The sequence below is a fragment of the Chaetodon auriga genome, chromosome 4 (genome assembly GCF_051107435.1).
Source record: "Chaetodon auriga isolate fChaAug3 chromosome 4, fChaAug3.hap1, whole genome shotgun sequence".
NCBI lineage: Eukaryota > Metazoa > Chordata > Actinopteri > Chaetodontiformes > Chaetodontidae > Chaetodon > Chaetodon auriga.
The window spans coordinates 6692501-6709940 of NC_135077.1; the positions used below are offsets into that span (position 1 = coordinate 6692501).

Below are 17440 nucleotides of genomic sequence, written 5' to 3' on the forward strand. Positions count from 1 at the left end.
GCAACAAGTTAGAAGGCCATTAAAAACGACAAATAACACAAACTAACCTATTGAAAGATGGCCCAGTGGAGGCAGATGTGACAACTTCATCCTCCATATTGGCACTGAAGCCCCAGCTAGCCGCCCGAAGCAGCTGATGGGGGAAGCGAGCCATGCCGGGTTGAGCAAGGTGGGCGAGCTGTTGCGGCAGAGGGAAGGCGACACTGCCCTGGAGAAAAGGGCCTGCTGCCTCCCCCCATTGGCCCAGCCTGGCTGCCTGCTGCTGCTGCTGCTGTTGCTGCTGCTGCTGCTGCTGCTGCTGGCTCAGGGCCTCTAGAGCCAAGGAACCCTGAAGGTCTGAAAGGGCAGCCATGTGATTAGTTTCAGAGTTGCTGGTGCTTCGCTCATGACTTGGTGGGCTAAGGTACTGTTCCACTATCACAATATAAGGAACGCACTGTGCAGTTTGTAAAGCTAGCTTTAACACTAGCTTTATTTCCATAGATCAATTACCAATTGTCAGTATGGGCAAACATGAGAGCAACAGTGCATCTGGACTAACCATTAAGAGTTTTATGGTATGATACTCAACTCACCCAGACTGTCTCCCAGGCTTCCATCCTGTCCATCCTCCCCGAAGCTGTTGACCCTGTTATGCTGTGACAGGCCTGCGTGGTGCCCTGCTAGATGGCCCATTGGAGTCCTAATGGAGCTACTCATGTCCTCCACCCCTCCAGACTCTGGCCCATCCAAAGTGGGAGACTGGACAGGCCTGTGAGTGGGTACAGGGCCACTAAAGAAGGAAGCGTTGTGGCTACCACCAGTGTAGGCAGGGCTGAGCTGTTGCTGCTGCTGTTGACTCTGTTGGGCCATCCCTGGGTGTTGAGGCTGGCTGACTCGATAAGGAAGTCTGGACACTGGGTACTGTGGGGGGAAGGCTCTTCCACTGGCAGGGTGTGGAGGAAAAGCTGGGTTGGGGGGTGCCAGGTGGTAGTTGAGGGGTCTCTGGGAGGCTGTGGGGTCTTTTCGATGGAGCAGCGCATTGGGAAATCCAACAAGCCCGTCTGACTGCGAGTCCAGACTTCGACTTTGGCCTGTGTCTAAATCTCCCTGGATCAAAAAATAAACACCAATTTAAACACTGTATGCAAGCACCTACCAGTTTTGGTAATGTGGGTCTAAAAAAATGCACATAATTGTCTAAACTTGCCTGTTTTTCCTTCATGTCTGCGGTTTTCCTTTCTGGTGTTTGAAGACGGCTCTGTTCTGACTTTGGACATCCTTCTAATTTACCTAAGAAGAAGTAAAACCAAAAACAAACTTATTCCCATATCCTTGGCTATTCTACACAGTTACTTCTTTCCATTTGATGAAATAAAATTACAGTAATTTGTGATTTTGGGTGGGTACTTGATGTAGTAATTAAAATCAAGGCACACCGTTTCTGATGGGGTCTGCCTGTAGCTCCTTGTCAGGGCTGGGCTGGCCCATTCCCAGAGGAGAGGGGTGGGCCACCCCACTATAAGGGATGGGGGAGCCTCGATTCTGGGCCTGCAACAGATTAAAGTTGTAGGCCATGGCTGCCGGGTGGCTCATGATACGAGGATCCACAGCAAAGCGATTCTGGTAACCTGGCCAAGGCAACTGAGGAAAACAAAAACATCGGTTAGCAGATCAATCAGTGTTTCCCACAGGATTTTAGGAGACTGTGGTGGCAGGGTCTCTGACCCTCGGGGTTGGGTGTGTGTGTACGTTTTCAAGCCTGATGTATCTCTTTAGGGCATTTTGAGACCACTGAATGTAATATAAATTGCTGTATATGAACATAACAGGTTGGTATCATCCTTAAGAACATACAAAAGAGAGAGAGAGAGAGAGAGATCGCCAGACAGTGCAAGAGAGGTGGCATGTCCTCTTAATCTTCAGAAACGCTCTGATTCAGACTGTTTTCTCCCCGTTTTTTTTTTTTTTTTTTTTTTTTTTTTTACACATATCTTTACAAATACAGCAGTCAGAGACCGACTTTCCCTTTTTGTTTTTTCGGCATCAGCCTTGCGATGGGCCCCCTCATAACCGTGGGCCCGGGGCAGCCGCACCCTCTGCCCCCCCGCCAGCTCCGCTACAGCTTTTAAGCCATAACCTCACCCCTCTTCACCGATAAGGCTGTGGCAGAGTCACTGACTCAGTGCTGTCGGATCCCTCTTTTCTTTTTCTTTTCTTTTTCTTTCTCGCCGACGAGAGATATTAAATAATTAATTTCATGTTAATTTTTATAAACGGGTAGAGAGAGAGCACAAACGACAGAGGGATGAGAGAGAGAAATAGCGCGAGCGGGAGAGGGAGAAATAGCGGACAAGTAGCTAGCTACCGGGAAATCAGCACCAGGGATAGCGGAAAGTTAGACTCTGTTTGGTATGTTAGAAGTTGACTGGTGCAATGAGATCAGCAACATGGCCGACACTGCTCCGTTATCGAACTTGATACCTGCCCAAAAGAGAAGTTTTACGCTAGTGGTTTACGCTTCTGCGTCGCGGCGACGCCGTACCTACGCCGTCGACGCAGACCCTACGCCGTAGCCTGACGCGCACCTCCAAAAAATCCTGACTACGCGTCGCGTCGACGCGTATTGACGTGAACTTCGAGGACTGTGATTGGTCCTATGGTCGCAGCATAACAACACCGCCATTTTCAAAGTTTCTGTGGCGAGAGCTACAAGAAAAACTGGACCAAGCCGAAGAAAGAATTATCAAGGAGGTACGCAAGTACGACCACCTCTACAACTCCTCTTCGCGGCAGCAAGAGCCCCCCGAAACCATACAAAGACACAGCCGCACCCCCCTAGCGGCTTGGCGGTGAATTGCGGAGCAACGCGTTCCCTCGACGCAGAACTATGAATGCTCAGTAACGGCGTAGGGTGTACGCCGTAGGTACGCCGTCGCCGCGACGCAGAAGCGTAAACCAAGCAAAGTCACACAATCTTGAAATGCCGTTCCGGCCTGCTGTCATGTATGGATCATCGACTGTATGGATGCGGTGTCGCCGGATCGCGCCAAATGCAGCAGACAGTAGGACCGTCTATGAACGCGACCTGTTGGCGCGTGCGTGTGTGTTCACGCGCGCGCTCTCGCTCACGGGCTATAGAGTAGAGTAGGCTACAGCTGTGTAATCGGCTGACTGACGGATCTGGTTATTATTATTATTTTTTAGGTGGGGAGGAGGGTGGAAAGCGGGGGGGTGGGGACGAGACTGTGGCGGGCCCAAACGAGACTGTGGAGGGCCGCCACAGTCTCTTTAATTGGTGGGAAACACTGGATCAATACATCGTGATGGAGGATAGGGAGGTAAACATTGCCACTTGTCTTACACAGTACACTAGCTGGCAAATATAGCCTTTGTACTGTACGCACAAATTTTATGAAAAATAAATGTGATTTTTGAGTATATGTGCACATCTTTTATACATATTCTTAGAAGTACAATCTTATCATCTTTTCCAATTTGACAGAATCCTTTGCAGTACCAAATACACAGGTTTACATACGATATGTCAGTTTGTTACCAGAAGCAGGAAACTTACAGGCAGGGGCATGGACATGACCATGTTTCCACCGTAAACGGCTGGAACGTAGAGGATACTGGCACCTGTGTGAGGGTCTATCCTCTGAACAGGACTGGGTGACTTGCCCATGCCAGCTGGTGTGCCACCCAAGGGTGGTGTGAATGCCCGAATAGGGTTTCCCATCAGCATGGCTGGATTGGGTTGGACTGCAATTAGAGAAGGTGGCAAGGTCATACAAGTAAATACAAATGGATCGTAACCTTAACGTGGTGACTCATTGATAGTAGGCAGCAAACAAGCCTACAGCATATCTAATTATTCAGAGCTCGGAAAATGTTGGATCATACATTGTATGATTCTGAAAGAGAGGAGGGCAAAATGTAAACAGGTGATGGCCAGCCTGCATTAATCTTGATGTGGAGGGTAGAAAGAATTGATCCGCTCAGATTTGTTTCTGTTTCATCTTATGGAGCTGACTGACAATCTGCAGTTGTGAGCAGCTGAAACTAACTGATTGTCTTCCCTAGTAAATGCTGTATTAACAGCTCCTTGCTGTGTTGTTCAAGGCTGCATCGCTCTGATGGCTTCAATAGCCTCAGGCCTCCATGCATCCATCTGGGCCGCTGCATTAGACTGGCTCATATCAAGCTGGCGAGATGTTTGTGTGTAGGCAGAAACAGAAACTCCTCTACTGCTGCTCTGTTGCAAAATCTGCCCACAATAAACAAAACAATCAGTGATAAGGATAAAAATGCTACGTTATGTATATGCTTGTCTTTGTAAATAGAATCATTGCTATATCCTAGTCAGTTACAACTGTCTGAGAACACTAGGACTCTAACCTTTTAAAGCAGAGTGACCAATGGTGATCTGGTCTAAGTCTCAGATTTTGATAGCATCCAGCAGACCTTTATGAGCCATAAATCTAAACAATCTTTTGGCTGTAATTTTCTATGGTTCTACTTCTGATTATACTCAGAGTGCAGGATGAGTTACTGACAATAAATAAAAGTTAGGGGAAAAAGTCTGAAAAGGCATTTTTCATAATAAGATACCCTTTAATATTCACACAATCAATGGGAGAACATTGGTAGTGGGGTACACTCACCATATCCTTCAGGTGGAAGGTGGTCTGTGTGGTTTGCATGTTTCCCCTGTAAGACAAAGAATCAGAAAGTTAGTGAATGCTTGAGTGTGGGATAAATACAAGTCTGCCGACTGCAAAGCCCCGTAGAGCAGGAACTGCACATACAGAAGCTGCAGTATGATCCCGACTGTCCCACATCTGTCACAACAGTCATAGGAACAACACGTTATCAGTGATGGCAGGAGGCAAGAGCAGAGCACAGCTTAATGAATCCATAACATTAACGCAGGACGCAGACGTCTTCTGCTCTTAAAGAACAGGCTGCAGTGAGGCTTGTGGTTTTGTTGCAGGGAAGCAGTTTGTATCTGCAATCATCAAAATCAAAAATGTCAATTCAGTATAAACACACTACTCCAGCTGGTTTGTTTTCAAGTTCTGTAATGGTAGATATAAATATATGACAGATGCACAACCTCCCACAACACGCAACATTCGCTGACTTTAAGGATTCCAGTTTTAATCATACATCTAGTGCTTCATTTAATTAATTACACTCTCCCTGTAGAGTGAAACAAGAAGATCATAAGTCACATACCTGTAACCCAATCTCAGACATCTCCTTCCTGTCCTATAGTTACAGCTTACGTACAACAGCTTGGGTATTTCAGTTATGGACAAAACTTACCTACTCGCAAAGACACACACTGACACTTAATATACTTTACACATGTCAATGTGTAGCCACTGCACTGCCTTTCTCACAGGGATCGTTTACTTGCATACTACAGATGTGTATCATGACATTATTAATAACACTTACATGGAGGAGCCATTAGAAAAGAATTGTATTCACAGCCTGATACGTCTTACAGGATGCCTCTATCCTGGACAACTCGACTGTTGTCCAAAATCTATCAAAAATACATAAGAGCCATACCACTGCCAATGAGAGACCTACTCTTTCATAACAAACACCGTAGTTAACTTTGCAGCTGCATTTTTGGTTTTCATGCTTCTAAAAGTAAACATGTCTGCCAAGAAAGATCTAGTCTTTCCACTGCTAGATGACAATAAAAGCCTTGCTAATCTTTCTCCATCGGACAGAACCTCTGTCTCCAGAGAGCTTCACAATACAGCTCCATCTACTCAATGTGTACACAGAGAGTTTGACCTAAATCCTGTCAATGTTAATGTGTCAATGTTGACATACATGTACCAGTCTAAGTACACACAAGCACACACATACGCATGTGCGCACACAAACCCATACAGTGCACAAGATCTCCCTGTACCTGGGTTTAGGTGGACCTAGCTGGTGTATTATTAATCATTACAGGCCAACATACACAACAATCTACTCTGAGCTCTCTCAGTGGCTGGCCCTGTAGCACGCAGCCTCTCCCAGCTGATTGTGGTGTTAACAGATAGTCCTTGACAGTGGGTATGCTTCCTCGTATGAGGCAGAAATAAACTACATCCTGCATTCCATGTGATCCACCATGTTGCAACGCTGATATCATATAAAGCTGGTATTACTTGTCGATTCCGTTGAATGATTATTGAGTTCATAAACTACACGTCGTTTCATGATTTAGGTCACTTATACTAATGAACAAAGGATGGAAATCACTTAAGTTGAACAACCAATTAATTTAACAATAAACATTAATACACAGAACACATTTGAAAGTTCCTTTCCTGACAACCTCACATGCAGCAAAGCCAGTGTTTACTGGTCTTTAAGTTATACTTGTGAGGCAGCTTGTCCTCCACCTTGACCAGAGAAGCAGCCAAACCACGTCATAAAAGATTTCAAGATTTCATTTAAAATGGCACCTTTAGCAACCACATATAAAAGTGCCTGGTGTAAAAGTCTGTCTCTGCAGCATACAATGATTCTGCATTAATTAAAGTAAACATGCAATGTAGTGTTTATTGGGAGTAGAATCCCCTTCTTGAAACTGCTTGAGGTCTGAGACATTGTCGCAGAGGCAGCTTCGCCTTGCTGCTATTTTAAGGCATAACATAAACTGAGCAATGCCAGACACACCAGACTGAAAATGGTGCCCATAGTCTAGAGCCGTGGTTATTTGATCTAGTCATAGATGCGCTGCTGCAAAATTTTCCTCTGAAAATTGAGATGAATAGTGGCAAGACCACCAAGGATTTTGCTTTCGGTCTCATATGATCAATTTTCTGGAACAGCAGGGGTCGGCTGAGAGTGAAAAACACTGCTTACTCTGTCTCAAAAATACCAGGGGCCTCATTTATAAAACTTGCTTACGCACAAAACGGGGCTTGAAAGTTGCTTACGCAACTTCCTACGCAAAGGTTGTGATTTATAAAAATAAATTTAGCGTGAGAATGTGCGCACCGGTACGCCAACTTTGAAGCTTGCGTACGAACATTTTGGAGACGGGGAAACTGGCGGTGCAGATGGTGAGGTGGTGAATTGAAGCCAGATTGATCTCATACATTTAATGTCATCACATATCAGACTTATAGACCCGCGTAATCATAAACACCCAAGTCTGCAGTGTTATAGATGTGTTCCTTTAATGAGCCGTTAGGCCTACTACTGTATGCACAATGTTCATATATCATACTTCCATCTTCAAATGATACAGAGCGGTGGATGGCACTGATGGATTAGTAGTAATTCTGACAAGGTGTGTAACAATCATTCAATTTGCTGAGTAAGCATATAAATAGTGCGGTGACACTCGTGCGTAATGCTGCACAATGGATGCGCTGGACTGCTGGAAGATCACGCAAATGGTAGGATCAGGATGGAGAAAAATTTTAGGGACCACGGAGATTTGCTGGCCCATGATGATGACTGGCTAATAAGCCGATTTAGATTCCCTAGAGCGGTGCTGTTGGATCTATGTGCTGAACTGGGCCCAGTGTTAGATAGACCCACCCGCCGGAACCGCGCCATCCCGGCGCATATCCAGGTGCTGACCACTCTGGGGTTTCTGGCGACTGGCTCCTTTCAGTGGGAATTAGCCGACAGGCAAGTGTTTGATATGGTTAATATTATATAATGTTACATTGTCTGTCTAAAGCCCCTTTTGGGTATGATATAATTCAGTTAAATTGTGTCCTTAGGTCTGGGATATTTGCAGCAATGTCCGGTTTCCCAAATATATTGCTATAAGGGCTCAGAGTGAAAATGAATTTGCTTATGTGAATCGAAAAAATGTGCATTCACTCAATGTACAAATTATTTGTACCTCGGACATGATCTTGACGAATGTAGTGGCACGGTGGCCTGGGTCAACACATGACACATTCATCTTGACGCACAGTAGTGTAGGGATCTGTAATTTCTGCCACAGATCGCTCTGTGGCACTGGAACTATTCACTGCGGTGAGGACGTGCCGCCACTCATTTTTTTTTTTTTTTTTTTATTGTATTCGTGACGCCACTACTGTGACCACCAAACAAAATATCCTTTCTGGCCTCCACCTCACCCACAAGCACCTCGATTTCAGTCTCCGTAAAATTTCTTTTTCTTTTCTCTGCCATGATCGAACGTAAAATGCCATTGATCAGCAGGCGTATTTATATGCAAAGCCATTCATGAGGTACTTTGCATTGACCATTCATGGTAAAATGTGGGTGTGTCGGAGGCGGGATGTGAGGTGAATCCACCTGCGCAATCTTCCAGGTGGAGTGTGATTTATAAAGGGAAAATTGCGTGCAGGTGTGAGTACGCACGTTTTATAAATCCGAATATTTTTTGGCGTACGCCATTTTCAGCTTTTGGGCGTACGCACACTTTTAGTATGGATTCTACGCAATGTTTTATAAATGAGGCCCCAGATGACTGTATGCTGGCTCTTGTTCAGGGGTTGGTTGTTCAAATTCATCATTATTTACGCTAACCATTTTTTCATCTAAGATAAAAGGCAAAGAAAACAAAAGTGAAAGAAAATGACTGCAGTTTGTCTGTGTAAACCCCTTTGGGTGTCAAAGTGCAAGCATAATAGTTCTCAATGGCACATTCAATCTGTCAGTGATGTGTTGATGCGGTGAGCTGATTGTAAGTTGTTGGAGAGAAAAATAGAGATACAGGAAGGATTATATTGGAGGGACACACACACAAGAAAATGTGCCAAGTCGTTATACTTCAGCGTTTGCTCCGATTTACAAATAACATCATATTAAGGAAGAAAGTAATTGTTTTGGAGAAAAAATGGTAACTGGATTTGTAAATCATTTTCCTCAATTAAAATGCCACGAATTGCGCCAAAGCTGAAACTACAAAACCTTTAAATGCGACATATATATTATGTATATTATGTAAAATATTATTTCACCAAGCCCAACAATGAAGATAATGCATGCTTCCTGTTTACCTGAACATGCTTTACAAGCAACTGCAAATACAAAAAACGTGTGAAATCTTCTCTGTCCATTTTAATGTTTTGATTGCTAATCAAATTGAATCGTAGATTAAGATTATTGCACAATGGGAAGAAAGGGGCAAAATCTCTACAAACTGTATGAACGGATTCTCCGGTGCTCACAGTAAACGCTGTGGAAGACCACACTAACTTGGACAACTAAACCTGATTATTTGGATTTGCATAATAATCACAAGTTGAGGTTCTGGTGCACTAAAGTAAAAAAATTCAGCCCCCCACAACACAGCTTTTATTGTTGGAAGTTATGGTGAGACATTTTTTTATAGTTTAGGAATCAATCTATTACTAAATGACATTTGAATGGATGGCTGTATACCACAGTGTGCGCATCAGCCATGTACAAAGATATTAAGAATGGTCTGACCTTTAAATTAGCAATATGCTGTCAATATGCTGAAGGAAAGAATATATTACATACTACATACTGGCAGCAGTGTGAGTGTGTGTGTGGGTGGGTGTCGGGGAGGGGTGAGAGAGATAGAGAGACAGACAGAGAGAGAAAGTACGTGTGTGTCTCTAAAGCAAGTTGATGGTGCGGAGCTGTGGCTCATTAAGCTCAGTGGGTGACGGCAGCAGGTTGGCAGCTGCTGTGATTTTGTTAACCTTTACCTCAGGGCAGGCAATGAGGACAGACACACAGACAGTCAGGCCGAGCAGAACAATCAAACAACGCATCCTTACGCCAACCCTGCAATGCTAATTTGCAATCCGTGCTGGGTTTTTTTCTAGGTCTGAAACGAATGACCAAAAAGTAATTTCCTGTGCTGAAAACTTATTTAATAATATGTGCTTTGAGGCTGCATGTGCAATGCTTTCATCACTGTTCCTCTCTAAAAACAGGAAGCACTCAATTCATTCCTGATAATTTGTTTACGATTTCCACAAACTAATCATGGTTACCTAACATATTACATTAGCACAAACCACCCAACAACATTTGAGCTTTTTAAAACATCATCACCACGTCTGCCTCCCTGCTCTCTCTCTCCCTCATCCTCCCCATAGATGTGCCACTCCAATGTGTTATTTCCAGTATTTGCAGAAGAAAAATATCCAGTAATGCCATTATTTTACAGAATATATTTCGATCAGCCTTTCCTGCATCTATTTTCCCTTAATTTTAACAGTTCAGCATCAGGATTTTTAATGCCCGCACTGAAAATGTGCTGTCTTACTTTGGGGGGTGACTGCTGCTGCTGCTGCTGCTGCTGCTGTTGCTGTTGCTGTTGCTGTGGACCCTGCTTGTTGGAGGGGGGCTGTGCGTGCTGAGGATGTGGATGATGGTGGGGATGGAGAGCCTGCAAAGAAGAGTGGTGCCCTTGCATGGGCCGGAGAGCTCGAGGGATGAACTCCGGGGCCAGTGGGTTTAGGACGTAGGTCTTCTTGAGTTCCAGGGCCTCCAGCTGAGCCTTAATCTGCTCAAAGGTGATGCCATGTAGGCTCGAGTTTTCATGGCAGATGGAAACAAAGTGCTCCCAGAATTTTCTGGAAAGGGGCAAAAAGAAGAAACAACAAATGGTGAGAAGTTTTACCACTAGTCTTAGTTATCGCTCCATGTTTGGACCGAGTGTTTCATGGCTCATCTTGATTTGTTCTGGCTGGCAGGGTAACAATTTATTCCTTGGGGGCTGAATATAAAAGAAAGTGTCTGTTTAAAACAAACAAGGAAAAGCATGTGTAAAGAGGAGAGAGGGGAGGGAAAATGAGGAAAACTAAAATCAGCAAAAAGATGAAGCACACTAAAGGGAAAGAACATCACAGCTAGGAGCCAAAACAGGAGCAGGAGGAAAACAAGAATAAAAAGAGCAAAGACCACAACAATAATCTCTCATCAGACTGTCTACAAGAGAGCTTGCACACAATCATGAGAACAACCAAATAGTTCATCATTAGACATGGAAATTTAAAAATGTCGCATGTAAATCATTAACACACGGAGGCAGCACAGGTCGTCTGCTGTTTCGACTTTACAGTAAAGCAGTAACTGCAGCTCATCACAACCACAACCACTCTGTAAAACTGATCCACAACACAGAGACGAGCAAAAACAGAGTGGACCATTAACCTTTAGTTACAAACTAACTCACCTAAGCTACACTCTATTGACTGTGTTTTAACACTTCCTGCACCTGCTTCACTGACCAGCATCTTTCATTCCTGGGAGAAGGCTCAGTGTTGGTCAAACACTGTACCCATTTTGGACAAATCACTTTAATTGCTCTTTTTTTTTTTTTTTTTTTTGCAGGCACAACAGCAAAAGACCTGACAAGTTATGATAGACAGCGCAGGCAAAACAGACAGATGCTATGGAGATGAGAGGTAGAGAAGGAGGTCTCATTCTAAATGGGGGGTGGCAGTCAATAGTGTTTGAAGTTTGATGCTCCTTTTGGGTGCACCATCACTTTACATTAACATCCATAACATCACAGAAGGCTTTATTAAAGTGGCTGTATTTACCTGCAGCGCCCAACAGAGCACAGTGCTATGGGGTCTCCTACAACTGCAACCAGGGACTGGGCCCTTGTGATGGCTGTGTTGAGCAGCTTGTAGTTGGAGAGGAATCCATAGTCAAGGTCCTCAGTCGAGTCCTCAACTAGTTGCTCTTTACGTTTGATGGCAGTCTGCTTGTGCTTGCAGGTATGCCGCGTCCGCACCGTGCTGAGGAACAGCACCCGGAACTGTTTGCCTGCAAACAATTTTCATTGTGAAGATTTTTTCAGTACTCTGAGAAGTCACACACAACATATCATGAGACATATCATCAGAAGAAGCAAAGACCATCTTAGAAACTCCCTGTTTAACTTTTCTATTTCAGTGCTTTGGAAACACAAGGAAGATAATGGCGAGCCTGTGGTTTTGAAACACTTGTCTTCCTTAATAAGAAATGAGCAAAACTGCAATGACTGAAAACTAAACTCTTGGAAAAACTGATTTTCTCCCTGAGCTTCCATGACATTTCATATCAGTGCAAACTCTAAATTAATTGCATTAATTACCTAATAGAAAGAAATGAGGTTTAGTAATAACTGAATCTTCTTATGACTCAAGAGGCTGTTGATCGAACACATAAATGTGATCAACATGTTTGTTAAATACTAAGCACTAAATGGTGTCGTTTTCCTGTGTGTGCGTGTGTGAGCGCCACATGTTTCATGTGTGATTAATAAGGATGTTAATGACCTGTGGAAAGCAGCTGGATGCAATAAAGTGGGACACGCATGAGGCTGGAGCAGAGGAGCGAGGGGGAGAAGAAACCCTGACATAGTCTCCTCATACTGCAACTGGATGAAGGTGATAACTAACTGCAGTGGAAGATAGTAGGGATTTGTCATGAGGGTAATGTGGCTCTCATTTTAAGCATCACTTTGACTGGAAATAGACATTAATGTCATCTAACACAAAAATGTGTGAGACAAGCTTCATGGAGAAATGTTAACGAGACACTTGGGGATTAAAATGTTTGGATTTTTGCTTTTTTCCGATTTTCAAATTCCCGTTCTTCGAAGAATTGTGAGAAAAACTGTTAAATTAACAAAAATATACGAGCACGTTAACACTAGTCTCAGAGGGTTTTTTTTCTCACCTTGGACATTGAGCACCCTTTCCACGCTGACCTCGTGCATTCTCTTCTTTCGGAGCTCAGCGCGAATGCGGAACACCTGGTCAGCGTATGGTGACACCACCCCGATACTGCCCTCGTCCAGCTTGCCCCAGGCAACTGGCCACTTCTTTCGCAACTCTTCCACCCGCTCCACAATCTCAAACACCTGAGGGGGTGGAAGAACAGTGTGAGAGGAGGAGGTGACAACAAGGCTCAAATCCACGCTCTCTTCACACCATCCCGACACACTCACACACACCTGACCTGAAAAGTACCAAGGGAAGTCGGGGAATGAGGGATATTTCCAGCCAGGTAAAAAGGCAACAGGGGGGACGAGATATATATGAAGAACAAAGGAGAACTTTATGTGATGTATGGCACGAAGGCATCAACGTCAGCCCATAAAGTAAGAAGCTCTGGCTCGATTAAAATGGATGTGTTGTGAAACCGCTGAGAAAAAGGGCTTCAAGTTTTCCAGAAAAGCAGGGTGTTCCACACCAGTGCTACTTCATCAGGTACTGCTGGTTTACTGACCTCGAGTGAGTTAGATATTATTTATTAAAACATTTGGTTTTTTGAATCCTTTTTGTTGTTTTGTCACACGAGTTTTCAGAGCTTCAGCTTACCGTCAGAGGCTTTGGACTGTCATGGGAATATTGTCTTCTCCTTGAAGCTAAGCCCACGAAAGACACTTGCACAAGACAAACAAATGGACACACTTTTTTTTTTTTTTTTCTCTCAACGCATTTGGATTTCTGAAGATTATGTTAATGGTGTTAATGGTTTGACATGGGTGCTGTATCAAAGAGACAGGAGGTAATTCATGTGGCATTGCTGACAGTTTGGGAGCAAAATCAAGAAGCATCCGTGGTTTAATTGGCTCGAGCATGTCATCAAAGGGTCAGGGGACGGACACAGTCAATGACCACAACCAAGGGAGTCTACACAGGAACCAGTCAAAGGCTTGGACTGTCAGTGAATCATGCATCATGAGTGTCAACTGTAGCTCTTGACGGTCTCCTAATTAAGTATATGGGTTTCATCTTCAATTATGATCATTATGACTATTAAGACGGAGGAGGCAAAACAAACAGTGCTGTTTCTGATGACGCTTTTGAGTTCAGGGAAGCAAACTTAACTGAATAATCTAATTCTCTCGTCATTGTTACGGATCGCAGATACTGACCCTATCACAGCTCAGTGGTCACTTTGCCAGAGAAACGCAGCTGTGGCGATTTATGAACATATACAAGCACACAGGCAAGAACAATGGAGACCAGCCTGAAGATGCCTGAAGATGACAGCGTGTTCTCAGGTGGATTAAACAGATGAAGAAATCCAACATCAACTTCCCAGTGTGTGAGATACAGAAGCTGGACCTAGCCCACACGGCCGTCCTGACAGGCTCCATCTGATGATGGAGTATTTTAGTTTTAGTCGTTTAATATTTTATCATTGGAATGCGAGCATGCTCATAATGTTCATTTCCCTCAGAGTACAAAGAGCGAAGCTTTTGCTCACTTCAGATTAATGTAGTGCGCGTGTCACCATCCATTCATTTAACCAAACCGAATCAATATGCAGGAGTAGCTCACGCTGATTAACTTAACATTCATCCTGTTTTTGAGCTTTGATAGGCGTCCCCTTCCCACAGGGAGGGAGCAGAGCATTTCGCATTATTGCTTACTTCTGAATGTCAAATATGTATTGAGGAAATTAGTGGTGAATTAAATAACAGTGGACTGTTTTTTTTTTTAATATAAAATTGTCCATTTTCAGGTTCAAAGTTTTTTTTTTTTTGATTGGCTACTAGAAAATGATTACATGCTTTAATGTACATAAAGCACATGATTTTTCTCATGCTGTCTCATTACTGCAGCGCCTCTACTGGCCCCCTTCTGCAATATTCCTCTGATCCATACCTCGGCATTGTTGTAGTAGGCAGTGCTATTCTTCTCCTGCACATCTTCTCCTCTGGCTGTGAAGAAGGTCAGAGGGTAGAAGTCCTTGTGGGAGGGCTGCTTCCCACTTGCCATTAACTTCCCATCATAAAATAATTCAGATGTGTAGCTGTAGGAAGAGGAGAGGAAAAAGGGGTAAGAGAAAAGGAAGCAGAAAAAGAAAAGCAAAAAGAGGTGGATGTGCGAAAGCAGGATGTGCAGGATATTCATCTGAAATGACTGATAATTTAAGCCAAAGAGAACTGATATAGTTTGTGGGTTGGGGAAATTCTATGTCACCTCCTCCTCATGACCTACAAAGCCCTTGATAACCTGGCCCCACCCAACCTGATTGAGCTCCTCCACCAACACACTCCGCTCCGCTGATGCAAACCTCCTGTCCCCCCCCAGGACTGCTCCTACTGTCTGGAACTCACTTCCTAAAGCCATCAGACTCCTCCTCACTATCCATTTCAATACATTAATTAATTAATTAATTAATTAATTCATTCATTCATTCATTCATTCACCTGTTCAACACTGCTTTCCATCTCTGACAGTCTCTTCTCTTCATGCCCTAATTTGTTCTTTTTTCCTTATTGTTTTATTATTTCTATTTATTTTTGCTAGAGTGAGAGAAAGTACACTCACAGGTATCAAGATAGAGGACACTCTGCTGCTGTGGAAAGCATAAAGAGCATAAACCTTCCTTTGTGTCTGCCAAGCATTCAAAGTGAAGTTCACCTGACCCGTAGCAATTCACCTAAACCCACACAGCCCCCTGTGTTGTTTTGTCAGAGCTACTGTCAGCTCAAACATCACCTTAATGACCCCACTTTCCTCTCTGGACAACCCAAGTCTGTCAGCTCTTCACCTCTGTTTCCCCTTTTCCTCCTGACCCTTTCCGCCCACCCCCTCTTCTCCCTCTCATCTCATCTTTCCTCCATCTTTTCAGCCTCTCCTCCCACAGTTTTGACACAGGGCAGTGTTGAGGGTTTACACCTACTTGATGATAGCTTCGTGGGAGCGGTAGTTCTCGCACAGGAGGATGCGACACGGGTATTCAGGGGGGTAGTGCTCATACAGCCGGTCCAGCAGTGACACGTGCAGGTTACGCTCCCTCGCAAACTCGCTGTACACAAATGGACTGAGCTGCAAATCGATGGACATGGAATGGAGAGAGAAAAGGAGGAGGAAGACACGGAGAGCAACGTCAGTTTCAAAGCACGACAAAGGTTGTTTTAACATTCTCTCACATCATCACTTTTTCTTTATATTCAACTATGAATTTCAGTTGTGGTACACTGACTCTGTTCAGAGTCTATCAGGGCAGCGTCAATCCACGTGTCACACATGGTTTTCATTTCGCACCTAACACTGTGTTTGCTTTTTTCACTTCTGGTTGAAGCTGTGCTAAATCACATGAAATCACAGGTAGTGCTTAGCAGGTCAGGTCTACAAGCATGTCATGTGTTTGCAATCCCACACACACTTCCAGAATGATGAGACCAAATTTCCCTGGCATGTCAGCTGCTTTGACAGGATGGTAGAACGCAGCCACTTCTTTAACTTCTAATTTGCCTAATCTGTACAGTTCTTCAGCTGAGGTGGAAATGCTAACAGGGATGCACAAAGAGGACTTTTTCTTTCCCAGTTTTGATTCAGGAACCTCTTTTTTTTTCTTTTCTTTTTTTAAACGATCTATCACTTTGGTAGGACACTACAAATGCCTGGTTTTGAAGAACTTCAGATGAACGAGCCAATTCTCCCATTGTGACTTCAAGCTCTTCCAACTGGTGTGTGTGTGTGTGTGTGTGTGTGTGTGTGTGTGTGTGTGTCATTAAACAGACCTTGAGTTGCAGTGATCATTGTGGAATTTACTTTACCCATCATCCCAGTGTGCTTTGTCTCAAATGATGTTACACGTTTGCAAAACTATGCACACCCACACAATGATATCATTTATCTTTTCCCTTACAAGACGGACATTTATCTTAAGTTTGAATCCTAATTTGAGTCTGGCAGAAAGAGAGGGTCAGCTAGCATTAATGAGGCCCCACACGGTCAATAAGAAAGCAAACAATCAATAGACAGAGGCCTTAGAGTTCATTGACCATTTATCTGGCTCTTCCAGGCAGGAGAGAGCGGAGAGAAATAAAAAAGAGCAACATCCTTCTGTGGACCACTTTCCTTCCTTGGTATGACTAAGCTGCTATCAAAGACAGAAGTGTGGAAGGAGAAAAATGTGAGACAAAGTGATTGAGACAGAGACAGATGGATACACAGGTGGACATTGTGTTTTAAATCTGTTTTCCTCACTCCAAGAAATAGCAGAGACAGATCGAGTAATTCAAGCAACTACAGCATGGTAGACCCCTGCCTCGAAGTTATCCACTGCTGGTAATCCTGTGTCTGTGTCTGAAACCAGGAGAGGAGGAAATAAGGTTTTAATTCCTTGTCTTGGCTTAGAAGGCACGACTGATGTGAGTTCATATTTATGTTATTTGTGGCTGAAGTGGTCTCCGGAACCACAGCTCGACAGTGGCTGCTGTCTCCTCTTTTGTATGTGAGGTACAGGGGAGTGGAGTCTAATCCACAGCAAAGCGCAAATGGAGTTATTACTTCTACCTGATGTCACAGTCTCACATCCAAGTACTCTCTTGATTTATTTTAGCATATAAGGATAAGTCTACACAAATGTGAGAGCAGGAACCCACGAACCTAAAAAGTGCATTTACATTATTTGCTTCACAAAGTAAGGACAGAAATGTTGCTTTTTTTTCCACTGGAGGAACGAACAGCTTCAAGAAAGTCGAAACTGAATCAAACATTTTGTAAGT

The 17440-nt window shown here is 43.9% G+C and overlaps 1 protein-coding gene across 3 annotated transcripts in view; it reads right to left on the reverse strand.

Moving 5' to 3' along the window:
• The window catches only part of helz (helicase with zinc finger), a 49996-nt gene that overhangs the window by 2953 nt on the left and 29603 nt on the right, over window positions 1-17440 (reverse strand). For 2 of the 3 annotated variants that reach the window (XM_076728081.1, XM_076728083.1), the window contains exons 20-30: window positions 15607-15752; window positions 14583-14730; window positions 12643-12826; window positions 11517-11745; window positions 10235-10544; window positions 4647-4692; window positions 3557-3744; window positions 1419-1623; window positions 1190-1272; window positions 576-1089; window positions 48-336 (exon numbers count right to left, since the gene is read on the reverse strand). In XM_076728081.1, the coding sequence (XP_076584196.1) occupies window positions 48-336; window positions 576-1089; window positions 1190-1272; window positions 1419-1623; window positions 3557-3744; window positions 4647-4692; window positions 10235-10544; window positions 11517-11745; window positions 12643-12826; window positions 14583-14730; window positions 15607-15752 (2342 nt within the window). Of the gene's footprint in view, window positions 1-47; window positions 337-575; window positions 1090-1185; window positions 1273-1418; window positions 1624-3556; window positions 3745-4646; window positions 4693-10234; window positions 10545-11516; window positions 11746-12642; window positions 12827-14582; window positions 14731-15606; window positions 15753-17440 lie in introns of all 3 variants that reach the window. The other variant, XM_076728082.1, reaches the window with a different exon arrangement.